At 34.1% G+C, this 25,771-nt stretch overlaps 6 protein-coding genes across 13 annotated transcripts; 2 read left to right on the top strand and 4 right to left on the bottom strand.

Moving 5' to 3' along the window:
* Positions 1–43: 43 nt before the first annotated feature.
* Positions 44–2,724, bottom strand: LOC105967710 (Tetratricopeptide repeat (TPR)-like superfamily protein). The gene has a single exon (XM_012992330.2). It carries the CDS (start codon positions 2,473–2,475, stop codon positions 211–213), a length of 2,265 nt encoding a protein of 754 aa, XP_012847784.2. The 5' UTR covers positions 2,476–2,724; the 3' UTR covers positions 44–210.
* Positions 2,725–3,238: 514 nt separating this feature from the next.
* Positions 3,239–6,022, bottom strand: LOC105967639 (uvrB/uvrC motif-containing protein). The gene is made up of 9 exons (XM_012992252.2): positions 5,871–6,022; positions 5,020–5,410; positions 4,844–4,903; positions 4,671–4,765; positions 4,392–4,564; positions 4,129–4,241; positions 3,954–3,999; positions 3,809–3,849; positions 3,239–3,702 (listed from the first exon to the last, which is right to left on the bottom strand). Exons 2-9 carry the CDS (start codon positions 5,353–5,355, stop codon positions 3,547–3,549), a joined length of 1,020 nt encoding a protein of 339 aa, XP_012847706.2. The 5' UTR covers positions 5,356–5,410; positions 5,871–6,022; the 3' UTR covers positions 3,239–3,546.
* Positions 6,023–7,010: 988 nt separating this feature from the next.
* LOC105967626 (appr-1-p processing enzyme family protein) lies at positions 7,011–13,098 on the bottom strand. Of its 3 annotated transcripts, none has more exons than XM_012992236.2 (15): positions 12,875–13,098; positions 12,025–12,398; positions 11,804–11,881; positions 11,113–11,168; positions 10,356–10,475; positions 10,187–10,257; positions 9,954–10,047; positions 9,627–9,836; positions 8,717–8,968; positions 8,288–8,396; positions 8,101–8,168; positions 7,813–7,882; positions 7,647–7,721; positions 7,444–7,535; positions 7,011–7,367 (listed from the first exon to the last, which is right to left on the bottom strand). In XM_012992236.2, the coding sequence occupies exons 2-15, from the start codon at positions 12,334–12,336 to the stop codon at positions 7,292–7,294; spliced, it is 1,683 nt and encodes a 560-aa protein (XP_012847690.2). In that variant the 5' UTR covers positions 12,337–12,398; positions 12,875–13,098; the 3' UTR covers positions 7,011–7,291. The 3 variants fall into 3 exon arrangements, with proteins under 3 accessions (XP_012847690.2, XP_012847689.2, XP_088683308.1); XM_012992235.2 differs by having other exon boundaries at positions 12,025–12,411; positions 12,875–13,023; XM_088827182.1 differs by having other exon boundaries at positions 12,025–12,418; positions 12,875–12,996.
* Positions 13,099–14,326: 1,228 nt separating this feature from the next.
* Positions 14,327–16,834, top strand: LOC105967699 (uncharacterized). 6 transcript variants are annotated; one of them, XR_016034823.1, is made up of 5 exons: positions 14,327–14,704; positions 15,372–15,461; positions 15,547–15,643; positions 15,757–15,983; positions 16,055–16,256. XR_016034823.1 is itself a non-coding variant. In XM_088826652.1 (5 exons), the coding sequence occupies exons 1-4, from the start codon at positions 14,455–14,457 to the stop codon at positions 15,893–15,895; spliced, it is 576 nt and encodes a 191-aa protein (XP_088682778.1). In that variant the 5' UTR covers positions 14,354–14,454; the 3' UTR covers positions 15,896–15,925; positions 16,055–16,256. The 6 variants fall into 6 exon arrangements, 4 of the variants coding, with proteins under 4 accessions (XP_088682776.1, XP_088682778.1, XP_088682777.1 ...); XR_016034824.1 differs by having other exon boundaries at positions 14,354–14,704; positions 15,372–15,436; positions 15,522–15,643; XM_088826652.1 differs by having other exon boundaries at positions 14,354–14,704; positions 15,372–15,436; positions 15,522–15,643; positions 15,757–15,925.
* On the bottom strand, positions 16,522–18,296 carry LOC105967488 (uncharacterized). Its single transcript, XM_088826648.1, has 6 exons — positions 18,036–18,296; positions 17,786–17,915; positions 17,506–17,672; positions 17,158–17,437; positions 16,879–17,045; positions 16,522–16,685 (listed from the first exon to the last, which is right to left on the bottom strand). The coding sequence occupies exons 1-6, from the start codon at positions 18,142–18,144 to the stop codon at positions 16,540–16,542; spliced, it is 999 nt and encodes a 332-aa protein (XP_088682774.1). The 5' UTR covers positions 18,145–18,296; the 3' UTR covers positions 16,522–16,539.
* Positions 18,297–18,816: 520 nt separating this feature from the next.
* LOC148766622 (uncharacterized) lies at positions 18,817–22,890 on the top strand. The gene is made up of 6 exons (XM_088827353.1): positions 18,817–18,946; positions 19,049–19,181; positions 19,366–19,532; positions 19,653–19,932; positions 20,030–20,196; positions 22,790–22,890. Exons 1-6 carry the CDS (start codon positions 18,817–18,819, stop codon positions 22,888–22,890), a joined length of 978 nt encoding a protein of 325 aa, XP_088683479.1.
* Positions 22,891–25,771: the final 2,881 nt, after the last annotated feature.

Below are 25,771 nucleotides of genomic sequence, written 5' to 3'. Positions count from 1 at the left end.
TTTTTCGGATAAAAATCGAAATTGGATCGGAAATCGGAGGTCATATGTGTTCCAATTCAAAATAAAATAAATTGGAATAACCGGATAATGGGATTCGGAAATCAGAATGGAAAATATGATATCCATACATATTTTACACACATTTGTAAAGCAAAGGTAGAGAAACTATCTTGTATATTTGTATATTTCATCAGGTGTAGCATCTAAAACCTACGACTCCGATTCAATCTCGATCATACTATAGCCGTGGACCTTCTTCACGGCCAAACTTCTCATCTTTGACTTCACCATTTTCGACTCATTCCACTTACCTCCTTCTGCGTACACATTAGACAACAATGTGTAATAACCCGAATCATCCGAATCCGTATTTAAAATGTCTTTCTTAATGCTATCAAGAAAGTCCATTCTCTGATGAATTCTACATCCATTTACCAATGCACCCCAAATGCTAGCATCCGCACCAAACGGCATCGAGTTTATAACTTCGTATGCTCCATTCAAATCACCCGCTCGACTCAACAAATCAACCAAACACGAATAGTGCTCGTAGTTAGGGATAATACCGAAATCCCTAATCATCGAATTAAAGTAAAACTTCCCCTTTTCGACATATCCAGCATGACTGCAAGCCGAGAGAATATTCATAAACGTGACGTCATTCGGTTCGATTCTTGATTCCACCATTCTATCGAAAAGAGAGATGGATTCATCTATATAACCGTGTATTGCATACCCCCCTATCATTGAACTCCAAGTTACAATACTTCTTTCGGGCATAGTATCGAACACTTTTCGAGCGGTACGAAGGTCCCCACATCGTGCGTACATATTCGTCAGAGCCGTATCTATATACATATCTCTTCTCACACCGAAAGTGATCGCTTTCTGATGAATCCATTTTCCCTTATCCATAAACCCTAGATTCGAGCAAGCTTGAATTGCACTCAAGAATGTCACTTCATCCATTTCGAGATTTTTAGCGTACATTTCGTCGAAAAGAGAGAGTGCTTCCTTCGAGTACCCGTTTTGAGAAAACCCGCACATCATAGAGTTCCATGTCACCACACTTTCTTGACGGGCATCTTGGAATATTCCGATTGCCGAATTTATATATCCACATTTGGAATACATGTCGATGAGGGCATTTTGGACAAACTCGTTTGGGGGGAGAGTTTTGGTGATACGGCAATGTATTTGGCATCCCAATTCGGAATGTCCAATAATTCCACAGGCAGATAGAGCACTGGCCAGAGCAAAGGAATCCGGGAATATTCCGTTTATCAACATTTCAAGAAAAAGTGATATTGCCTCCTCCGGCATATCTTCCCTAACATAACCTGATATAAGAATATTCCACGATACGATATGCTTGTCTTGAGTATTATCGAAGATGCGATGGCTGTATATTAGACGGCCACAATTAGCGTACAAATCAATCAAAGACGACCTCAAGAAATCTTTATCGAGGTCGAAATTATTTCTTATAACATATCCATGAACGGACTTACCTTCTACTAGCAATCCCAATCGAGCACAAGAACACACAACATTCATTAGGGTAACGCTATTGCTTTCCACTTTACACGCTAGCATTTCGATAAACGTACCTAATGCTTCTGAATAATACCCATTTTGATTGTAGCAAGAAATTAATGCCGTCCAAGAAGAAACACTCAGAGAAACACCACCATTACGAAACAGCTTTTCGGCACTGCATAAATCACCGAATTTTCCGTACATTGCAATCAGGGAACTCAGTAAAGATTCATGATCGAATCCAATATTTCTTCTTAATACATACCCATGACATGATTTTCCAGCTCTATAGAACCGTAATTCACCACAGGCCTCGGCTACACCGAGCATTGTCACGGAATCGATTTCAACGCCTTCTTTTACCATTTCCCCGAAAATCCCCAGTCCTTCATTTGCTTGTCCATTATGGATATGAGTGGATAATATTGAACTCCACGACACAACATCTCTCTTTGACATAGCATCGAACACCTTCCTAGCATTATACAGACACCCCGTTTCGCCGTACAAACTCAGCAGTGAGGTCTCGACTACGGGATCGGACTCGAACCCGGATTTCAAAATCCTCGCGTGGACCTTTTCCCCCATCATCAGATCATTAACCGCAGAACAAGCCCTCAAAACTGAAGGAAAAATAAACTCGCTCAATTCCGTAGCCCTCTCCAACATGTCTTGGTAAACAAAAATGGCTTCTCGGAACAGGCCATTCCAGACATGGCATTTGATCAGAACACCCCACATGAAAGAGTCTGGTTTCGGAAAGGTGTCGAAGATTAGCCTCGAAGATTGCACGGAACCCATTTGTGAATATGACTCAATGAGTTTGGTTGTTGGGAGAGTGTCCTTCTGGAGCCCACCGACAATCAAATGCGCGTGTAGTTGGGTAAGAGATCTTAAGGTAGTGCAAGCTTTGAAAAGGGGCATGTATAACGCCATTGTTGCTCTGGGTTTTCGAGCTGTAAACAAAACTCATTCGGCCCGTTTTTGTTGAGAATGTATTATACAAGCAAGTAGAATCTTGAAATGAGGCAACACGGAGACGAAGAAGAGAAGATGGGTTCAGTTGTGGTGGTGGATCTCGTCACCTGTTGTGCGAATTTGAGCGTCTCCGATCACCCGCCTCCGCGGTGGCGCCAGAATGGGATTTGAATGGGTTGTGTTGGTGGTTCTTTTAATTACGACTTTATTTGAAGTATGGCCTTATTTGATGTTTAATTAATTCAAAATAATCTTTTTTTTCCAGGCAGCCCTTGGGGCAAGGTCAAATTACAAAAAATACCCCTCATGTTTCAATAATTACCACCACCCCTCAACTAAATTTTCTTACACTTGAACCCTTATAGAGTCAAATTCAATAAAATCTTCTAGATTCCGTGAAATGTTCTATAATTTGTATTCGCTTTGTACAAAAATGCAGTTTTCTGGTGCATATTTACAAGCTAGAGACACATCTTATGACCATCTTGATTCAAAATGAGGAGCTCGAATAGAATAAAACGGCTACAAATTGGAGAATATTTCACATAATCTAGAAGATTCCACTAAATTTGACACCGCAAGGGTGAACGTGTAAGAAAATTCATAGTTGAGGGGATGATTGTAATTACTTAAACATGAGGGTTTTTTTCCATAATTTAACCTTACCTTCCGTAATTTACCTATTTTTTAATTGGCCTTATTTGCTGTTTGATTAATTCAATTTTTTTAGGCAATTCGATAAAAGTATTTAATCTGGTCCAGGTCAAGTCATTTGAGATATTTATGTACACAAATTCAGCTGCCAAAGAAGATAATAAACTGCTCAAATTACAGATGAAATTACAGAGGATGTATGTTTTTTAATCCTGCATATCTCGAACTCGAATCTTACGTCTATACGATGTCCACAGAGTGATACAGTTATTACACGTCTTTAGATACATAAACCGAACTTTATAAAGCAAAATCTCAAAAAAAAAATAAAAAATTGTCGAAGTCCGATAAAAGAAATGATCGGGCATCAATAATTTATGCATCTTTTCCATCTTCCTCGTCTTGTGGATCATATGGTAGTTCATGTCGAGGCTGGTTATATTTCTCCCGCAGCTGTTTAATCGGGATGAAATCTCCAGCAGAATCCATTCCAAAAAACAAGAAAGATGCGTAAGGATGATCGAACCTATCCTGGAAATTATTAAAAATCACAAATATTACCACATACGGATTGCAGTAAAAACCAAGGGCAACGAATCCTGTAGTAGTATTTTCAATCCATTATGATATGACTAACCGTTTCTTGTTTGTCGGGTTCCAGTAAATTCTCCTCAGCAACTGCAAGAAAATCCCATTTGCAAATCACATTCAACGAGATGAACAACGAGAAAGTGATTTTTCTACGTAAAATACGAATAAACATAATTAACAGAAATGCTCACCGTATGCTACTAGAAGGTTGGGATCTTCTTGTATGTTAACTAACACCTGCAAAACAAATAGATTAAAACTAACTGCACGGGATTTCTTTAATTTTCTCACCGATTAACGTTAATGCTGCTAATTATCACTTAAACGGAGGGGCCTATCGCGAATTTATGATGAATTTGTTTAAACCTGATAGAAGGGTTGATCTGGACCACGAGTTAATTTATCGATATTTGCACCATCCATCCATGATTTTGACTCACAGCAGACTGGATCCATGCCGCAAATAACTGCTTGATAACCTGTTGCACAAAAAATGAGGCTTTTATATAAAGCGAACATGGAGTAGATTCTCAGTTAGAAGAGTAACATTATTCAGTAATTATTATATTAACTTATCCTGGTATCCCAGTATGTACTTCAATTTAATATTTGAAAAGACGAGAATTTACCAAATATCTTATGCTTCAATTTCTGGCCCAAACGGAAAGCGTACTGTGCGTTTTCATACGCTTGGGCTTTTAGCGACGCAGTGAAAGACTTTGCTTCAAGTCTTGCAATTTCATCGCGCAACTCAGCAGCCGAACCGTAATTCTCACTCTCGATTGCATTCTGTAGGTCTGCACTGAACAAAGAAGTCGAAACTTTAACGACTAAGTTCTGATATAAATTCATCTCCCCAAAAATATAAAATAAAAAATAAAAATTGATGAAGTAAATTGGAGACTTACCGTAGACGTAAAATGCTTATAGCAATATCTTGAGCTTCACCTTTGGAAGAAGGCCCTCTTCTGCTTTCTCGGAGTTTGATAACCTCCAATTCAACCTTTAAATAAAATATATTAAATTAAGTATGCATAGATATCGATGCACCTTATATGTATACCAATATAGTCACTCAAACCTCGGTCAACTTGTTCCTCAACTGCTGCGCAATTTCGTACTGCTCCACATTCAAAGCATACTGCAACATATACATTGTGATAAGCCAACCAACGAGTTTTTTTTTCCAGCCATGTAAAACTTGTCGAAAAATAGCTTTTATTCTTTATTATTATAACTATTACTATTATCTCGAACCTGAACTCGAGTAGCCAAGTCCAGCTCGAAGAAAAACATGAGAATATCTTCGTTCGCACTTTCACTATGCTCGCAGCTAGCATCTAATTCCGATCCCTTATCACTTCCGTTAAACAGCCAACGTGCTTGAACTCTCAAACTTCTAGGTTGAGATACGTGACACGGTCCCACAAAGGAAGCGTCTTTTTCGACAGAAGAACAAAGGCACGATCTTCCGGCACCGAGAACTGCATGGTGTTCCCTCACCACTCCGAAATTTCTCCTCCACAAATTGCTCGATTCACAAACAACACTGCATCTAGAAGTTACTAACGTGTTTATCGCCACTTGCACCATTTTACGAGGCCTTTCTTTTTTGCTACCCCGATCACTTAAAATTGTTGCGTTCCGACTGCAGTAAATCAAATGTAACAACGGATTCAAGTGGTAAACAAAACTTCCGACGAAAATCGCATTAATCGAATTACTACTACAGAATGAGTATAGCCCTAGGAGAATCTCCAACACTATGAATCCAATTCTAATCAGATAGCTCAGTTCCCTAAAATAAATTACAGCGCCGACGAGTTTCTAATTCAACAAAATTAAATAATTAAATGTTAATTACTCCAAAATATCCCAATTTTCTGCAACGATTGAATTGGTATTCTCCTAATAATTGTTCAGAAGAATCAAAACGCAGAATCATACTAGTACACAAAAATCCCAAAGATAACAAACAACATCAAAATTACCCCCCTAGAGAGAGAAAAACAAAAACCGGAAGACATTGTTTTGAATTCCAAAAATTCAAATATACAACAAATGAAATTTGTAATTTGCATGCAAAAGGGATGCTATTTGGTACTCACTCTGTACAGCAGTATCAGCAGCAGCGAAGAAAAACCGGTTTTGATTCAGTCGAGTTTTGGTGTTTGAGATTTGTGGGTTTTTGATTGGTGTGTTTCTCTGTGAGTCACACACATTCTCTTGGTGCGTAAATTTAAGGAGAAAATGAAAAATCTATGAAGGGGACAAAATACAGTTTTGGTCCCTGATATTTGCACCGATTTCATATTTGGCCACCTATGTTTATAAAAAATACAGTTGGTCCCTCGTGTTTCAAAAATTCAACACTTTAGTCATTTTCGTCAATTTTCCGTAAGTACTAATGGGTCAAGCGTGTGCTCATACTGAAGGAGTAACGGTAAATTGACAAAAATGACCAAAATGTTAAATTATTGAAATAGGAGGAATCAAATGTGTTTTTTTTTTTAATATGGGGATCAAATATGAAATTACTACAAACTTGAAGGGTAAAAATTATAATTTTCCCAATAATGAAGAAACCTTTTGGGCTCAGTTTTACCAGAGTTTCCCAAAACAAAAAGAAAAATTATAATACAAAAAATAAAATATTAGAGCATTTTGATTAAGAGAATATATTATGCCTACTCCGTATTATTTTGAACAGAGGATTGAAATTGAAACGGAATTTCCGATTATGTCAATTCTTATCTGAAATTTTCCGAATTTAGGACAATATTTTACAATCCGAATTTAGAAATTCCGATTTCTCCGTACTTATTTTGATCGGAATTGGAATATACATGAGATTATGATTTCCAGTCCCATTTAAGTTCAGAAAATAATGCTTAAAATTCTGGTTATTTTTTTCCCACATAAAATTACATTTAAATACCAATATTATTATGTATTTCATATTTAAGGTGATAAAAACTTGCAACTAGTTTTTCAATTCCGAAAAAAACAGAATTTTTTTCAAAACTGCTAATTCCAATCCGATCAAACCGATTTACACTGACATTCTATTGTTGATCATTGACCAAAAGAATATGAGCACCTAAATGGGAATATTAAGCTTCATTTCTTCCTCCAAATAAATTTATGTATGTTTAGCTTTTAAAAAAACTTCTCCTACAAAATAATTCCGAAAATTCCCCGTTTTTTCAAGTACCATTCACCCGGTACAACGAAAAATAACATCATTGAAAAAAACAAACAAACATCACTTCAGTATTATTTTATGTTCCCTACTAAAATATAAACAAATATTTCTTTCAATCTCAACAACAGTAAAATCATATCATCCGAAAATGAGATATGCACAGGACACAGTATATACATATATAAATAAAAAAAAAAAAAAAAAAAAAGAAAAAAAAAAACCCAACAACAACAACTTATTACAACCAGACCAAGAAACAAGTGTGGTAACAAAAATATATTTATATAAAAAAGGAAAGTGCTTTTATTATAATTACATCATCTACTATGGTCGTTGATAGACATATTTTGTCCTTGGATCCACAATAACTCCCTTCTCTCCATTCACTTCCAAATCATGCCTGCACCAAAATATTCGATAATCGGACATTCTTTTAAATATGAAATCGGCAATTGTAGAGAGAGAAAGGGACTCACTGGAAAACGAAATCCGGAATAGTTAATTGCTCGCGCGGAACATATCTGAATAGCTGCAGAAGACGATCAACATAGACCACCTTTTTCCACACCTAAAAAATACAATTGGCGATTTAATAAGCTTTTGAACTTGAAGATACATTACATTTGAAATATAGAACTGTTCTTTGAATTTTTATTTTTTTATTTTATTTCAGGCATACCAGATTATCTACAAATAACTGCATTGCAAATATCGCAGATTTGAGCCCGAAGGTGGGATGAAGGACGTATATTGCCTACAACACACAAAGATGAGATCAGTTGACAATTAAGTTTGAATTTGCACAAAATATGTTTTTCGAAATTCGGATGAATAGTCTCTCGTACGTGAAGATTACGTTGATGCTTTCGACCAAGTATTTGCTCTAACCTCTTCATCCATCCTAGATCTGGTTGCCTGTAGACTCGAATTGAAACGAACGGGTTTTAGCAATGATTTTAGGCATGGTATTTCAAACCTTAAAACAGTCGTAACACAACTTTTTTCAGTGAGAGCAAAATCAGGGTTTCGGATTTCGGGATAAACAAACACTGATTCTCAAATCAAAGTAGAAATACACGAGAGCAGAGAGAATAAGATGCCAAGAGTAAAAGATGTTGAGGAGAAATACACACGTATGTAAGGATGCAGCCGAGTGGAAATAAACAATGCTGTAAGACTTCTGTATCAAGGGCTCAAACTCCTGAAAATACAATCCACAATAAAAAAAAATTATCGACCGTAAGATGACAACTGTAAGTGGAAGAAATGTTAAAGCAAAGCTATGAGGCATTAAAGAATATGGGAAGTCATGGAATTCACCTTTACTACGTGCAACACAAATCGTTCTAGATCAAGGCATCTCAACAGAAAATGTGCTCCAACGACCACCATCACTGGGCGACCTTCACTATCAACCCCGCCTCGGTAACTGAAATAGATACAAGACACACAAACTATGATCTGCGTGTTGATACTGAGATACTGCGTATAAATATATGATATTCTCAGCCTAGGCATGGTAAATGTCGAGCAATCAGAATTCTTGCTTTCCTTGTAATGAATATGCAGTTATGGAAGAAGTAACATCGAAATCAGCACAAGCAACGGTATCGTAAAAATCAGCATCCAATTTAATATATTTATCGAAGTTAGGATTTAACAAAACTGTGATAAAATGACACAGAATATAAGTAAAGGCCACGAATTACTGTGCATGTAAAAGTTCTCCGTAAGTTTGCATCTTCTTACACTATTCTCATTTCAGCAATTTCAGAAAGATTGAGTGAATTTGCTTTAGCAAGATATCTGGAATGAAGCGAATATTCTTCAGCAGCAGACAGGGGAGGACCCCCAAGGTCACCATATCCAAGCATTTTAGCAAAATTCCAACCACTTCGAGCTTCGGCAGATTTTTCCCACTGCTCTTTGCGTTTCACGTCTGGATCTTTAATCAAGGACATAAAAGCAGGATCCAAATATGAATCCAAGTATGAGGAGTTCCTGTTTAAAGATAAAATCATTGAGATTGGTCCAGGGATGTATATATTGTAAGCGAACCAGTTTGAGTAGAGCATATAAAACTGATTCTTGAACACGTGGATATACGATTAGCATTTGCTGATATCAGAAGCATAACAAGATACATATATAACTACTTTAGCACAATAAATATGCAATTCCAGATCATAATAAGGATCAAGGAAACTAGAGAGTTTTCTATTGACACAAATTCTAGTGAACCCTACAGGATATCACTTCGAAAATGCAGCTTACGGAGAGAAATCCAGATAATAAAAGCTGGGTTCTATTCAAATGCCATGAAGAATTATGTCGTCATTGGTATAAAATACAACATAGAAGGTACCAAGAATGTTCGGTCCAGTGCAACGTTAACCCATAGTAGATGTACGTTTCTATATCCCAATTTTTAAATCACATTATTTGAAGCCTGAAGGCAAAGCCCATGTATGGGAGGTTTCACAACTATAGTGCAAAAAAGTTTGAATGAACTGAAACCAGGACAATTAGAGCATAAAAACGAACACGCGATAAGATAATGGTAAATGACTTAAAAAAATGTTTTATGTAGTTTGTGTTTGCATATGGTCGGTAATGATAAAAGGCAAGAGGTGTGGGAAAAGTACTATTCATCACTAACGTTCTCGTCAACGCCATACTACTCATTGGAAGTTCAGTTGAAATTTGAGCAATTCTGGGAGCATTCTTCTTCAAATTAGGTAAAGGCTTTATTCTGATTTTGCGTTCATCTATGACCGTCTCGCCATTTTCATCTCCAACATCTGCAGGAAGTTTCAAAATAGCTATTTCCTCCTCTTGCTTATCCCTTGGAAAGTAAAGTGGAAGTAATCTACAAGGAGAGACAGCAAGTGAACATCAAATTCCAACCGCAGATAGAATTATTGCAGCATTTACTCATAACAATTCCATAACTAGATGTAACTAATTGATAGGTGCATAAACAAACCTTTTATATATCTCCGTGTCAGATGTTGTTGTCGTACAAAATACAACTGCATGTATTTTATCCTTTTGTTTCTCAATAAATCGTCTTACAGTTCCTAATCATAAATCAAAGATTGGAAGCATTTACAAAAGGCTCTTCATTCAGGATCATTGAAATTAAACAAGCGTATAGAAATTAAAGAAATCAAGAATATGACTGGAATAGCCAAGAAACAGTAAGAGGAACTTTATTACTTATTGCCACATGCGCAGCTGGTTCTCTTGGATAATTTTTGGATTCCGTGTATATACAGCCAATAGCAATGCTGCATTCACATTGTAAAACAGCTTAATCCAATTTAAAGATAATCCACGACATGAGCAAGAATAAATATATAGATTCAAAGTCTGGCTATTGAATCACCTCTGCATCTCATTTTCAATAAGAAGTTCAAGGCAAGACCGGTAGCAATGACTCAAAGCATTCTCTGCAGCAGTATGATATTTTACTGCATACTTGGGACCAACAGTATGTATAACCCTCCTGCAAAATACATGGAACTCCACTTTTGAGTAAGAAGTTAGTGATTAGATATAATAACGGACGCTTAGATGTCTCTTGACTTCGAAAAGCTACGAATCAACTGGGGAGTACAACATCAAAGCTTATTTTTTTCCCTTAATTTTTGCCATTTGAGTTTTTCCAAAGTTTGAAAGAAACCAATATTAAAAACTCAGAAAATGTTGCATCTAGTTCGACAAGATAAGTAAAAAATGAAAAGTATGCACAAAGGAACTAAGCTACTCAACCTTCATTCATATTAATTTGTCTGAATATCTTTTCAGCTCGATCTAAATTAATAATCAAACCAAGCCCAACAACTGTTTTTGAAGCTCGATAAAAATTAACAATCTTGAACAGTAATACGTTCAGCTCAACCCTATTCATATATACCCCTAGTCAATGCACGGATAGGAAATTATATCAGCTTCCATATCTGAGTGTCATCTTTAATCAAATTTGCTTGGAAATTTTCCACATTTATTCAAGAGGTTCAACACCTCAATTGAGAATCTAGGTGTATACAGAAAGTATCCATGAGATCCAATGGAATTAATGACTACCACAACACAGTTCAAATATCATAAGATTTTAATATATATTTTTTTTAATATGTTACCTTGCAGGAAGGTCATATGCACGAGTAACTTTTGCCATCCCTGTTCGGCAACCACCCTATAAAAAGATGAAAAATGATCATCAGATATATCTCAGATTCTCACATGAAAAGTTTCAAGTCTTTCGCATATTTCTATGTTACACTTCAAAATGAGTTTTACATAGTTTCTAGCTAATCCAGAACTTTAAAACCACCGCCCGGACTCCTACCAAAGGTAAGTCCCAAAAACTTAACCAACAATAAAATCTACAAAAGGAATCACTGCAGTAGCATATCTCCTCCTGGACAAGAATCTTTCGCTTTCCTATTCTTCCTTAATGAACTACTGGTTTTCCTTATGTGACAATTGAAATACATCGAAACGTAGTCCAATGGACTCACCTATCTCAGTTATATGATATATTCTTAATTTGGAACAACACTAATCATAATACAAACAGTTTAGAAGAACAATAATGTTGTTAATTATAGTGTGGATGGAAACATTAATGTGCAAGTGTCCCAAGCAACATAAGTCAACCTAAGGAGCATCATAGGAGTACCAAATTCCTGAAGATACTAATAATCTTTTAAATCTTATACAAATATAGTTACGTGATTTTCAAAATGGAAGTTCATAAACAGGTATTTCTCAAACTTATAACATTAACACAGAAAATCTCAGCTTAAAAGTTAATATTCCATAGCATACCAGTGTTGCACATTCTTCTGCAAGGCCGGGTCCAGCTGCAGCATGCAAACCAGGACTGCTATGCGCTTCATCTAAGTTCTGCGAGTCATCCAAAAACATGTTACTTTAAGGAGAAAGGTCCATATACACAAATACGCTTTTGAATGATTATAATCAAGCTTACAAAACAGACATCAGAAAATCACGTCGCTCAAGATAATTATAACTCAACAGCTACTCACCTCGTTTGTTGAATTCACTACAGCATCCACCTCAAGATTCCAAGGGTTCCCCCTCCAAAGATACACCTTCGAGTTGATTTCATGATCCAGGGGGAATCTAGATAGCATGCCATTTCCACTACTCCCACCCTCGGATGAAGCTGCCAAAGGGTCTGGAAAGTACGAATTTGGAGAAGCGGGATCTTCGTTCTCATACAAGTATCTGTATTCTGAATCACTCCAACGTGGAACTTGATCGAGTGTCACTATGGATTCTCCACTGTCTGTCGGCAAACCGCCTCGGTTAGTGGTTGCCGCCCCAGGCCGATACATAATTAATCTTCACCTCCTTTTACTCTTCGACCACCATTAAATACACATCGCCGTCACCAAATCTAGTAGAGTATGCTAAAATCTCAATTTAAAAAAAAATGTTCAAAAAATATAGGAACTAAATCATCCCAGAAAATGAAAATTCCAAAATTAAAACATGAATGTCAAAATCATTTGTGAGTAGCGGTAACTCTTCCGAAACCCAGGAAAAATCACAAAATCTTCAAATAACTAATTCGAAAGACAATTTTGGATTGAAACTCAATTAGGCCAAAATCATATCAAAAGCTTATCGATCATTCAACCAGACAGAGCACCAACGGAATTCGTTAAGGTTCAAAATTCTAACATAAGAAATTAAATAGGGGAAAAAAAAAAGCGCATCCAGGCAGGCAAATCAAACGTAATAGAGAAAACTAATTTCGACAAATAAAAACTTCAATTAAGATGAAAACTTCGAAAATTTGAGCAAAATGTTTCATGTTTTGTATACAAACAAACATACAATCAATAAATTAGTGAATTGAATTCCAAATACCTATTATCTGAGATTTGGGAATAATTCTAGAGAGAGAACATTATTCCGATGACAGGAAATGGATAAGCTCAGGTCGGGCAGAAAATCGACGGGTCGGGTCGGGTCCGGTGATGGAATTTCTGTTATTTTATTTGTTATATTATTTGAAGAATAAAAATCCCCGAATTTAAGTATTTTATTTATTTATTTAATATATATTTTATATTATTTACTAGGGTAAATTCTACTTTCCCCTTGTAATTTGGCTCGATATCACTTTACCCATTCTACTCTCAATTGCATCAATTTGCCCCATTGTATTTGAAAAATTGTCTCAGTGGTCCTCGTTGTTAGTTGTCAGTAGGGTTGTAGGGGTGCAAGTTGGAACAGAATTTCCAATTTCCGCGGATTCCGAGAAAAGGTCCGATTTTGGAACATTTTTTTTCATTTCAACTTCTAAATTTCCGATTTTCGATTTTTTCCGATTTTTTGGATTGTAATTGGAATTATATAATATAAATTTGGAATTTCCGATTTCCGATCCTATTTAATTCAAAAGTTAATTCCGAAAACTTCCGATTTTTTTCCGAAAAATACCCCTATAAATAATATATATTGTATAATACTAATTTTCCAAGAAATACACCTATAAGTTTTGTTTTAGAATTTTGACATAATAAATTGTGGTTAGAAGTTTTATTGGATATTATGCAGTGTTTATTTTTATTTATTTTTTAACTGAAATTTAGTAGTTATTTGTTTTACTTTTATCGACGTGGATATTCTTAATTTTGAAAAGTTATGAACATTTTAGAAAATTTCGGCTAGGTTTTGAAATTTTAAAGCTTATGTGATTTCCGATTTTTTCCAAATTTTCGAAATTTCCGGATCTTTTGGAATTGGAATGAATTTTTAGATTTCAAAAAATTTGGAATTGGAATAAGAATTAATTTTGTACTTCCGAATTTTTTGGAAATTTTCCGAAAAATGCTAATTCCGATCCGATCCATCCGACTTTCACACCCTAGTTGTCAGACATTTGACTTTAACACCGTTTGGTTTAAGTTTTTAAATTACGAAAATACCACCCCTACCAGTTTAAATAATTATTAAAAAACAGAAAATAAATTAAAAAACAAAAGAAAAGAAATTAATAAAAAAGTTCAAGACAACGAGAAAGCATAGTCCACGACGGCAGCCACAATGTATTTTTACATTTGTTTATTAATTATTTAAATTGGGAGGGGTGGTTTTTTTTTTGTAATTTTCAGACTTAGATCGAACGGCGTTAATGTTAAATGTCTAAAAACTAACGGCGAGAGCCATATTAAGACAATTTTTCAAGTACAGGAGGAAATCAAAACAATTAAAAATAGAAAATGTAATGTAATATCGAGCCAAAGTATAAGTGGAAAGTTGAATTTACCCTATGTTTTATTATGTAACTAAAAAATGAAATTATTATAATAAATTAAATGATACTTAATTTTGCCAACTTTTTTTTCCTCAATTGAGGACCGTTAGTTTGCTGCTGAAGTCCTTGCAGTTTTTTTCTTATCACTTTCTGTGAAACACAATCCTCTGTGCAGTGCAGTGCAGCGATGGTTTCCTCTTTGCTCAATGCTTCTTCGATTCTTAAGCCATCGCCGGCAAATTCTTCCATTTCCGCACAAAAATTCGGAATTCCTTTTCAGCCTTGTCAATTTAAGCCCCTTCCGATTGTTTCCGCCAAAAATGGCGGAGGATTTTCATACTCGCCGCCGCCACTTGTACAGATTGCGATTCAGAAGTCTCTGATTTCTGTAGCTGCTGCTGCTGCATCTATTGCTATTGTTTTTTGGTCCGGACCAGGTGATTTTTCTTCTTCTCTTGGCTTTTCGATTCTCCGATTTCTGAATTAGGGATGTATTAGAAACTATACTTGAAGGATGTGTTTGAATGGCGGTGATAATCAATTTGGGGAATTAAAATTAAAATATTTGTATTTGAGAATTAAAATTTCATAATTTGGAAGAATTAATGAATGCAGTTGTTGTTGATATTGACTGAAATTTGTGTGAGTGCCAAGATTGTTTGAAATTTTATCCAGCATTCCTCGACTTGGAGTAGAATTCCAATTTTGTTATAGTCGAGTTTTCGTTTGATTTTTGACGAATTCCGATTGTAGTATTCCCCATCTTGGAAAGACCGAATACACGGCCAAATATGATTCTTTGAGTACTTCCGATTTTTAATTTTATTCAATTAGGCTATTACATTTTACCAACCGTATACGTCAATTCCGAACGGGATTCCTAATATATATCCAAACTTTTCTTCTGGATATTCGATTTGAACGAATAGTGAAATAAACGTAGCAAAAAGAATTTGGTTGTTTGCTCGTCTGATAACGAATTATGTGACGATGCACAAGTAATATTAGGAAATATGAATATGAGAATTTTTTTAATTTTACTTATGTTTTCGGGTGATGAACATGGCATAGGAGCCAGAAGTTATTAAAATATCTAGCTTGCAGCTCAAGCTGGATTTCTTTCGGGCTACACCGGTATAGAATCAGTTCCTGGTCCCGAGTTGCCTCAGGTTGATTTTCTCAAGCGCTTTAATGGTACGTTTTTCTTGTAAATATTTTTTTTTTAACTAAGCTGCATTTGATTTAATCTTGAAGTTACACGAGATCTCTACCATTTCAGAAGAAAATCAGAAAATGTACGCGGAGAATGACGCGAGATTCAAAGAGTCCCCCATCCTCAAAAAGTTGCTTGAGCAGTCGAAATTAAACAAGGAAAAGTAAATTTTTCGACACCTATTTATCTTTCTGTTAATAATGACATATCATTCAAACGAGTATCTACAAATAAAATCAAGACTTACGCCATTTTCTCGATATATATAAATTTCAGAAACCGACAAGAAACTCAGGACAAGTATTGCATTAGAGGAGCTGAATGGGGAGTTGGAGATTGTTCGGCCGAGGGGATGTCACCCGAAGATAAGGAGAAATTCATCTCTGCGTTGAAGAAGAAAGCTGGCATTGAATAAAGTCTGCCACTTGTGTGCTTTGATTATTAGGTAACATAGTAAACCAGTTGATCCAAATAGACTTCTGAATAACCATTCATATATACGAGTCGGTAATTTAAAATTTTATTTTTCAAAAAAATTCACGACCGGAGTTATATGTTCTTCTTGATTTTCCAGATATGCAAAAGATTTTACAAAAGGGCCATCATATAAAGTTCAATGGACATGTGAATCAATCTCGAGCTGTCGTTGTCGAAAAAAAAAGTCAAAACATGGAAGTGTATAAAATACACTCTCAAATGTATGTTCATAACTTTCGTTTTTGCAGTTATTTCCAGTAGAATTTCAAATTTTAATAAAATCTTTAGATTTTTCTCTATTTTCTGGTGAGTTCCTTTGCTCTATAGGTTTAATTCGTAGAATTTGGCTTTTTACTATCAAAGAAACTAAATTGTATTCGAACATCAAGACTCAAATTTGTAACAATTCAAGGTCAAAAGTTTTATTCAAGCATCATAACTTAAGTTTATAACTAAACATTGTCAATTTTTTGTAGTATGAATTTATTTTATTTTATTAATAAATAGCACAAGATGTGCAAAAACATGACAAATATGTAAAGAACAAGAAATTTATTGCTCTAATCATGGTGTACGCTTCGCTTACACAACAAGTTCCACATAAATCTCTACTTGTAGAGTGCAACAATCTTCAACAAGAAAACCATTTTCGGGATCACGCAGCGTAGCAAAACTTAAGAATGCTCGTTGTCCACATGTTTTATCCGAAGATGTAAACCAATGAGAAACTGTAATACGAACAAATTTATGAGCTGAACATATTTAATAATATAGAAAATTATTCTATGAACTAGAAATATGTATTTTTAAAATTATAAAAGGTAACAGGGTTATCAATAACATCAATTAAGAAATAGTAATTCATATACAAAAGGACTTGAGGAAAAAGAAAACTTCTGTTAAATGGAATATACAACTTACGTTTTTTCGAGCTTCGAACTACGCCAGGTTTGCCTTTTAAGCGCATGTAAAACTTTGCCTTTACTTTTTGATGAGTATAAAATGTATCGGCACTCGCACAAACCAACTTCATTGACAATTCACTAGTCTTTGAATTGGAATCTATACTTGGATATAACTTCATTTTCCTAAGTTTACATAGATAATTAATAACACAATGGAAAAGAAAAAGACCAATTCATGAGAATAGTTCAAAGATATAATAGATAAACATTAGAAAAGAAGGGAAGATAAAACTACCAATTGACATTGGATATGGTAAATTCTTGAGAAATCCAAACTTCGTTTTCCAATTTAGAGAATTCTTGAATCTTCCAATCACGTATATGTTCATTCTCTGTGTGTTTGAGGAGAGTGACATTCTCAATAACTCGGTGTCTTTTAATGACAAGAACTTCAGCTCCAAGCACAATGTTGTTATCAATAAGGTATCCATTTGATTGATCAACCAACACTTTTTTAGACATAAATTTGGGAAATCCCCATTTCAACTTCGTTTCTTTAAAGCGCCGCTCATTTACTAAAGAAAAAGAGTTAGCTAGCATCAACAATTGTTTATAATTCGAAATAACAAGAAATATATATTACCTCGTAAAAATTGATATTTGTTTAAAATCTGATTATAAATAAAGATGGTGAAAATGGCGTTAATCTCCCAATCCACAGGCAAAGAACTACTTTCAGCCACAGCCAAGTATACAGAAATATATTCCTTATTCTCGTACTCGTCCCCATTAGGGTAGATTATGAGTCTCCTATCCAAATGCACAAACAAATACACAAAGTTCAGTTCATTCATTAACACATAAATGTATGTGAATCGAAAAGAAAAAAAAAACGACATCATTAAGAGTGAGTAACAGCACACCATTTGTAGTCTCCTGCTTCAAATTCCCTTGTTTCGTATTTATCAATCCCGTAATGAGAAAATAAAGAGAAAGATTCAATCTTAGTCAGAAAATGTGCAGGCGAAGCGTCTCTTGTTTCTAAGATTTTTTCTACAATTAAAAAAAAATTAAATAAATAGATAAATAAAGAGTTAAGAACATGACAATTTACACATAATGGGGGTGGTTATGGAAAAAAAAAAAAGTAATTGAAGAATATAATTCTCAAACCCTTGTTATTCTCTGGAAACACAAAGAAATCGTCTTTGATACACTTAAACGTACACCACCCTAGAATCATTCCAGAGAACAAGCTCAACACTTCGGCCAAATGATTCATTTTGGCACAACAAAAGCAAGAAAATAAGAAAAATACACCCAAAAAGAAATCAAAATATCTCTATCTTGAGATTTGTTTCATACTCTTAACGTATCACTGTATTTTTATTTATATATATATAAAGTGATATCTTGAGTTACTTGGGCCATACAACTTATCATGGGGTAAAATAGATGGAAAGAAGTAATAAATATTGTAAGATATATATTTATTTAAACTTTTTAAAGGGATTTTTTAAAGGTAAAACGGATTTTAAGGGATTATTAAGGAAAGTAAATATTTTAGTATTACTATTTACAATGTATTATGGCATATATAGATTACATGATATATTCCACCCAATAATGTAGATCGCCTTTATTTTAATTTACAATTAGGTAAGATTTAAAAAAATATTGTTTCTTAGAATATAATATTTTTGATAATTATTGTTTTTTAGAGAATAGGTGTGTTTGACTTCTTCCGGAATCACGTGGATTTTTTTAGATTTGGTAACAATATATATATATATATATATATATATATATATATATATATATATATATCAAAACATGAGCAGCAAGATATAGTGAATCAGAATGCATGATAATTGTATTTCTTGATATCTTTTGCGTTTATTTCATTATGCTTAGTTTCTTTGGTTTATGTCCCCAGATGATTTTTATGGTGGGAATGTCGGCATCAATGTTGTTGTCTAAATATCTCGAAGAATGTGAAAAGCGAAACCCCTTTCGAAGAGTAACGGCAGCTCATCGAAATTCCGTTCGGACAACAACGCCTGTGGTGCTTCCGGCGACTACGGGTTTGTGATCAACACTCATGAAATTACTTTTTTTTTCAATATATATAGACGTACAAGTTAACTTTCCTTTAATTTGTTCGTTTTACTTTGATAAATCCTTAGAATTTATTATGGTGGAAACAAGAGACGCTTCGCCAGCACACTTTTTGACCAAGATTGAACATTTCTCTTTATTTTCCGACTATGGCATTGATAAATACGAAAGCAGAGAATTTGAAGCCGGAGACTATAAATGGTAATGATGTATGCTAATTATATCTCGATATGTTTAAGGGCTTAGCCCTTATGATGTATTTATAAGGGCTTAGGGCTTATGATGTATTTATAAGGGCTTAGGGCTTATGATGTATGTGTACAAACTTATGATGCTTAGGGCTTATGATGTATGTGTACAAACTTATGATGTTGCATTTGGACAGGAGACTCGTAATTTATCCCGATGGGTACCCGAGTAAACTAAACGACCGTGTTTCTGTGTACTTGTCTTTAGCCGAGACTAGTTATTTGCCAGTAGAGTGGGAGTTTAATGCCACTTTCACCATCTTTTTGTATAATCAAATCTTAGACAAATATCTATGTTTTCGAGGTAATTTATTTTTTAATGAAAATAGCAAGTTTCTTTTAGTTGGTTTTTTTGTTATTTCTTTTTATTCACACTACAATTCATGTTGGAGATGATGTTCACATTGTCACTCTTGTTAACCAGAAAATGAGCGGCTCTTCAACAAAACACAGTGCAAATGGGGATTTCCCAAATTTATGTCTAAGAAAGTGTTGATTGATCAATCGAATGGATACCTTGTTGATAACAACATTGTGCTTGGAGCTGAAGTTCTTGTCATTAAAAGACACCGAGTCATTGAAAATGTTACTCTCCTCCAACCCACACAGAATCGACTGAAACGTCACTGGAAGATTCAAGAATTTTCTAAATTGGAACAAGATGTTTGGATTTCTCAAGAATTTTCCATTAGAGATATCACTTGGTATGTTTCTCATCAATTTTTTTTTTTTTTTTGCTATTGCTAATTTCATATGGATTAAATTTATCTATTAAAATCATTTTTGTAAACTTATACTTAGGAAGATGAAACTGTATCCAAATAAAGATTCCAGTTCAAAGGGCAGTGAATTGTCAGCGGAATTGATGTGTGTGAGTGCCGATACATTTGATGCTTACCAAAAAGTAAAGGCGGGGTTTCACATTTGCCTAGAAGGCAGATCTGGTGTTGTTCGAAGCTCTGGACAACGTAAGTTGATCGTTCAATTTCTTTTATAAGAATTTACATATTTAACCTATTTTCAACTGATCTTTTTCTTAACATCTTTTATCTACACTCTGGATATAACTTAGTATTTTTGAATTGACATTACTAATTTTTGTAAACGAGAAATAATTTTATTTATTCGCACGTTTCACTTTAGAGCAAAATAATAATTTTAAACATGAATTTGTGCTCTAATTCATTAACGACATCTTTTGATCGATAATTTGATGTGTTTTTAAATATGTCTGAAATGTGGTGTTTGCAGTTTTTCATTGGTTTACATCTTCCAATAGATCTTGGGAACATAAGACATTCATAAGTTTCGCTACACTCCATAGTCCCAGAGAAGATTTTCTTGTTAACGATTGTTTCACTCTTCAAGTAGAAATTTCTATGCAAATTACTATTGTGTAATATTATGTTTCAGGACATATTTTTCATGTTTTACGGGACCTTATTATTTCTTTTTTTTTAGAATCTTAGTTTAGTTACAAATTTAAATTCTGATTTTCGAATAAAAATAGTTTCCTTGACAATAGTGTGTTCTCACCGTTGCCATTTATTTACGTGACCAATACGCATGCATGCACTATAATTATGCATATATTCTCAAATTATTAAAGTAATCTATGCACAAGAATTCAAATTCTTAGGATTCCTAATTTATTTATATCATATTTTTATTGTATGCTTAATAATAAACTATTTTTGATTCTATGGAACTTTTAATTACTTTTTAGCATATACCAATATTATATATATATATATATATATATATATATATATATATATATATATATAGAGAGAGAGAGAGAGAGAGAGAGAGAGAGAGAGAGAGAGAGAGAGAGAGAGAGAGAGAGAGAGAGAGAGAGGTAATTATATTGAAATTGTACTTTAAACACAATTTAAAAAAAAATTAATATACCCGTGAAGAACTGTGGGTTTAGGTCTAAGACGGGTTCAATTTTTTTTAATACCCGTGAAACCCATCCCGCCCCGCCATACAAAACGACGTTTTGTTTACATTATATAATATAATAAATTAATAATATGAATGAATAAATAAAATATCTCTAGTGTATCAAATACATAAATAAACTAAACTATAATTGTGGAAGTAATAGCTACAAAGATTATGAAAATCTCTAAGAAAATGTAGGAAAAAAAGCATATATAAACAACGGTCAACACACGGCAGGAAAAAAAAAAAAAAAAAAAAAGGAAAAAAATGGTGTTGAATGAAGGTGAATAGCGTTGGTGATGCTTGAAAATGCTATACTTATTTTATTTAAATTATGTCTTTTAAGTTCTGAATTAGTTATTTTTAGTTTTATATTAATTTTTATTTACTCTTGACATTAACATTATTTATGTTTGGTTTCAATTTAAGATTTTAGGCTATTCATTTTAGTTTCTAATCATTCTCTCGTAAAATTTATAAATTATATAAAAAAAAAATTGCTTTAGACGATAACGGGGTTCGACCCGTAAAGGTTGGGTCCTACTACAAACCCGCCATGGACCCGCCTATCGTAAACCCGTTGAAAACCCACAAGTTTGGTTCTTCAAAATCAAGAACCGTTGTTTGACGGGACGAGGGTGGGTTTCATAGAACCCGCGGGTTTATGGCCCGCGCACACCCCTAGTAATAGAATTAATCCCAATGGTTAATTTTATGCTTTGATAACTTGTACTCTCCTCTACTAAGTTAGGGTTGTACCTTAATTACCCATTCCCAAATTAAGTACAACGATTACTACTATCCCAACACTCCTAATCTCACTTAGAAGTAGAAAGTTTGAATCTTGCACACTCCCATAATTCACACACTCTCGAGCTTTATAAATGTCATTTTCTTCATTAATTCTTAAACATCACCATAGAAATCTCTCACAATATCACCATTACACCGGTCGATCCTTTGCAACGAATTAAAACACTCATATAATTCTCAAGCTCAGTTCTTGATCAAGGTTTCCTTCTCCGTTTGGTTACTTCAACCGAGAGACGGAGCGAGACTACTCGAAGAAATTGGTGAATTCTTGTCTATTTTCTTTCAAGTTCTTAAGGTAAGAATTCGATATTTCTTGCTACACTATGACTCATCACTAATATATTCTTATAATTCTCTACATATATTGAGTAGAACCGAACACCCCTAAGTCTTACAGTCCAGATGAAATAATGTTGTTTGGTAAAAAATAATTTATGAATAAACGGAGGGGGTATCATTCCACAAATTAACACGGGCTCGGAAAATTGACGTTTATTATCGAGCTTGACGCTAGTTTTTTCAACCGGATCCGAATAATGTTTTTCATGCATTTTTATGGGTACTTGAGTGTTTCGAAGATCTTATGTTTAAAAGGTAAATTGCTAATTAATGAAAAGGAATTAGATAAATCCTTAAAATGATCGACTATGGAAATGCTACAATTTATTGTCGGGCGTTGTGCTCGAAATTAAAGTAATTATACATATTATGCCAAGTTAATTATTTTTCATGAAATGTTTGTTACAATCGGAATCTTGCTAAGTCTCTGATCAAGGCTTGTATAGATGTTTTACGGTGTAGGTGTGAGTTCGATCCCGACCGACAAGATTGATCCCACGGCTCCGAAACCCGATCCGACATCTCAAATGGAGGAAGTTTGGATACTATTATCTTCTTGTTGATTTATCTGCTTTAATCAAACTTATATAATTTAATTAACAAATTATTGAGTTTTATTTTTTAACTTATAGAACAAAATTAAAAAATAAACAAATATTATTTGAACTCTAGACCTCCGTACCCTAATCGCATACACAATTCACGTTATGTTTTCTTTTTGATAAATTACATAATGTATGTTAACTAGGGGTGGAAATCGGACGGAATGGATAGAAAATAGTTTTTTCTTTATTCTTTTTTACAGGAATATTTTTATTAACATTTTCTATTTTCTGATAAAGGGCTAAAAAGAAGGCCCAATACCAAGTTTTTTCTTTATTATAATAAAGGGCTATAAAGAGGCTCAAACCTAATTTAAAATTGGCCCAATAGTTTAATTTAGTAACTTTTATTTTTGCAAGTTAAAAAAGGTTATGTAATAAATAAAACAAACATAAAAGTTCACAAATAAATTTCTTCCCACCACACACACGGAAAAAAGCATCACTAAAAAAAAAAAAAAAAAAAAGCACTAGAAAACCATGGAAGGTTTCTGGGATGTCAAGAACATAAGTACTGCTACTGGAATGATTGAAAACCTATGCAACATTGGTGAATTTGTACAAGGCCAATGGAGAAGCTTCACAGGGCAGGAAACACCGGCGGCGCCTGCCCCGCTCGTTCCGTCGGTGTCGGTGCACTTACGGCCGGTTCGGATAACCGGAAAGGTGAAGCACGTCGTCATGGAAATGCCCGTTCGTGGGATCGGGGTGGAGAAATCGGCGTTTTTGGTTTTCGCCGGAGCCGCCGGTGGAGGCTTCCTCGCTACCGGATGTGCTCAAGGGTCGCAGATGCAGATGGCGGTAGGGGTGGTATTTATGGCGTTCGGAATATGGCTAGGGAAGACCTCCGATGAAGCTACGACCATTACCTCAACGACAACCGTCGAACTCTTCACCGACGACGGAAAGTGATCGATCATGTAGTACTATATCGAACCCCCGTTTATTTGTGTGTTAAGCTGCTATCTATCTATAGTTAATTAGTGATCGAGTAGTATATCGAACCCCCGTTTATTTGTGTGTTAAGCTGCTATCTATCTATAGTTAATTTAAGTTTAACTTTATATTTGTTGTTTAATTTATCATTAATCATTTGCATTGCTATATATATATATATTAGTTTAATTAACTGTGCATGCAGTGTGTTTATTTTTTTAGTTATAGAACAAAAAATTAAAATAATAATAATAATAATAATAATAATAATAATAATAATAATAATAATAATAATAATAATAAAAATAATAATAATAATAATAATAATAATAATAATAATAATAATAATAATAATAATAATAAAGTGAATTAAAATTCCCACAAAAAAACCAAAAAAGAAGATAAAGTGAATCAAGACTTTCAACACACACCTACACACACTGTTAAAATTACAAAAAAGAAGCATAACTTACCAGAATATGTTTAGTACCTATATTTGGCTAAAATGTTCAATATATTAAATAGGATGTTGCTTATATTGGAGCATGCAGAAGGGTGATCAGATCATTGTGGGATAATTTAAATTATCTCTGTGGGCTTCACGTGATGTGAGAGAGAGAGAGAGAGAGAGAGAGAGAGAGAGACTTGGATAAATAAAAATTATATAAAAAATATGCGTTTCTTATATCAAAAATTTATCATATAACGTTGGCTGGTAATATAATGTCTCTGAGTTGACATCCGTAACACCCACCCTCTACAAAACCTATTTTCCGATTTTCGCCACCTTTGCTTGAATATTACGTGACTAATATGCATGCATGCACTATAGTTATGCATATATTCTCAAATTATTAAAGTAATTATTGTATGCTTAATAATAAACTATTTTTGATTCTATGGAACTTTTAATTACTTTTTAGCATATACCACTATTTTATATATATATATATATACAGAGAGAGAGAGAGAGATAGGTAATTATATTGAAATTGTACTTTAAACACAATTAAAAAAAAAAAAAAAAAAAGTGTGAAGGAAAGAGGAATATATTGGTAATTTCAGAACAATCATATCTTCCTCGGGACATGAATAATCAAGGGGGAAAAAAAAAGAAAAAAAGAAGGGGGGGGGGGGGGGGGGGGGGGGGGGTGGGGGGTTTGAAACACACAAACACACATACACACACATATATACCAAACAGAGAAAATAATCATTCTAACGTGTTTTAACCTCCAAATTGGGAAACTGCTAGCTAGCTAATACAAGTCTTGTGATAATCACATAAGGGGAAAAAAGGTGGGGATAGAAGAAAGGTTGCAAAAAGCATATATATTGGTATATGTAGAGAGAGAGAGAGAGAGAGAGAGAGAGGGCATGTTTGTAATATATGAAACATGGAAAAAGACGACATCCGGCAGCCTTGGTACAGAGACAAACACTGAGAAGTGAGGACTATCAGTTTGAGAGAGAAAGAGTGTGTATGCTCCATTGTTTGTACAGAGTCGTTTGAAAAAGCCACGTGGAATTTTTTATTTTTTACCACAGATTACATCAAATTTATTATTATATAATTATATATATATCCTTTTCATTCTCACACACACATACATACATATATATATATATATATATATATATATATATATATATATATATATATATATATATATATATATATATATATATATATATATGTATGTATGTATGTATGTATATATATGTATGTATATGTCTATTACGTGAACGACATGCACTATACTGTCGTATAATACTGGATAAATTAATAATCTCGCTTAAATAATATTTTTTCTTGATCCTGACTCGTTGAAGATGTATTAAATTATCGGTTCGATAATTTAATATTTCGCTAAATTAATAGAATTTGGCTAGTCCCGACCATATT

The sequence above is a fragment of the Erythranthe guttata genome, chromosome 12 (assembly GCF_056151865.1).
Source record: "Erythranthe guttata isolate IM_541 chromosome 12, IM_541, whole genome shotgun sequence".
NCBI classification, from domain to species: domain Eukaryota; kingdom Viridiplantae; phylum Streptophyta; class Magnoliopsida; order Lamiales; family Phrymaceae; genus Erythranthe; species Erythranthe guttata.
This window is presented reverse-complemented; position numbering and strand designations above follow the sequence as displayed.

Excerpts from the sequence above, each read along its gene's own strand:
- LOC105967639 (XM_012992252.2), bottom strand. The coding sequence starts at position 5,355 with ATGGTGCAAGTGGCGATAAACACGTTAGTAACTTCTAGATGCAGTGTT. Across the intron at positions 4,904-5,019 it reads ACTTGGCTACTCGAGTTCAG|TATGCTTTGAATGTGGAGCA; the intron begins GTTCGAGATAAT and ends TATATGTTGCAG. Across the intron at positions 4,000-4,128 it reads CAGATCAACCCTTCTATCAG|GTGTTAGTTAACATACAAGA; the intron begins GTTTAAACAAAT and ends TTTGTTTTGCAG.
- LOC148766622 (XM_088827353.1), top strand. The coding sequence starts at position 18,817 with ATGTCGGCATCAATGTTGTTGTCTAAATATCTCGAAGAATGTGAAAAG. Across the intron at positions 19,182-19,365 it reads GAAGCCGGAGACTATAAATG|GAGACTCGTAATTTATCCCG; the intron begins GTAATGATGTAT and ends GCATTTGGACAG. Across the intron at positions 19,533-19,652 it reads CAAATATCTATGTTTTCGAG|AAAATGAGCGGCTCTTCAAC; the intron begins GTAATTTATTTT and ends CTTGTTAACCAG.
- LOC105967710 (XM_012992330.2), bottom strand. The coding sequence starts at position 2,475 with ATGGCGTTATACATGCCCCTTTTCAAAGCTTGCACTACCTTAAGATCT.
- LOC105967488 (XM_088826648.1), bottom strand. The coding sequence starts at position 18,144 with ATGAATCATTTGGCCGAAGTGTTGAGCTTGTTCTCTGGAATGATTCTA. Across the intron at positions 17,916-18,035 it reads GTTTCCAGAGAATAACAAGG|AAAAAATCTTAGAAACAAGA; the intron begins GTTTGAGAATTA and ends TTTTAATTGTAG. Across the intron at positions 17,673-17,785 it reads GAAGCAGGAGACTACAAATG|GAGACTCATAATCTACCCTA; the intron begins GTGTGCTGTTAC and ends GCATTTGGATAG.
- LOC105967699 (XM_088826651.1), top strand. The coding sequence starts at position 14,455 with ATGGTTTCCTCTTTGCTCAATGCTTCTTCGATTCTTAAGCCATCGCCG. Across the intron at positions 14,705-15,371 it reads TGTTTTTTGGTCCGGACCAG|CTCAAGCTGGATTTCTTTCG; the intron begins GTGATTTTTCTT and ends TCTAGCTTGCAG. Across the intron at positions 15,462-15,546 it reads TTTTCTCAAGCGCTTTAATG|AAGAAAATCAGAAAATGTAC; the intron begins GTACGTTTTTCT and ends CTACCATTTCAG.
- LOC105967626 (XM_012992236.2), bottom strand. The coding sequence starts at position 12,336 with ATGTATCGGCCTGGGGCGGCAACCACTAACCGAGGCGGTTTGCCGACA. Across the intron at positions 8,969-9,626 it reads AGTATGGCGTTGACGAGAAC|GAACTCCTCATACTTGGATT; the intron begins GTTAGTGATGAA and ends ATCTTTAAACAG. Across the intron at positions 7,368-7,443 it reads ATTCCGGATTTCGTTTTCCA|GCATGATTTGGAAGTGAATG; the intron begins GTGAGTCCCTTT and ends ATTTTGGTGCAG.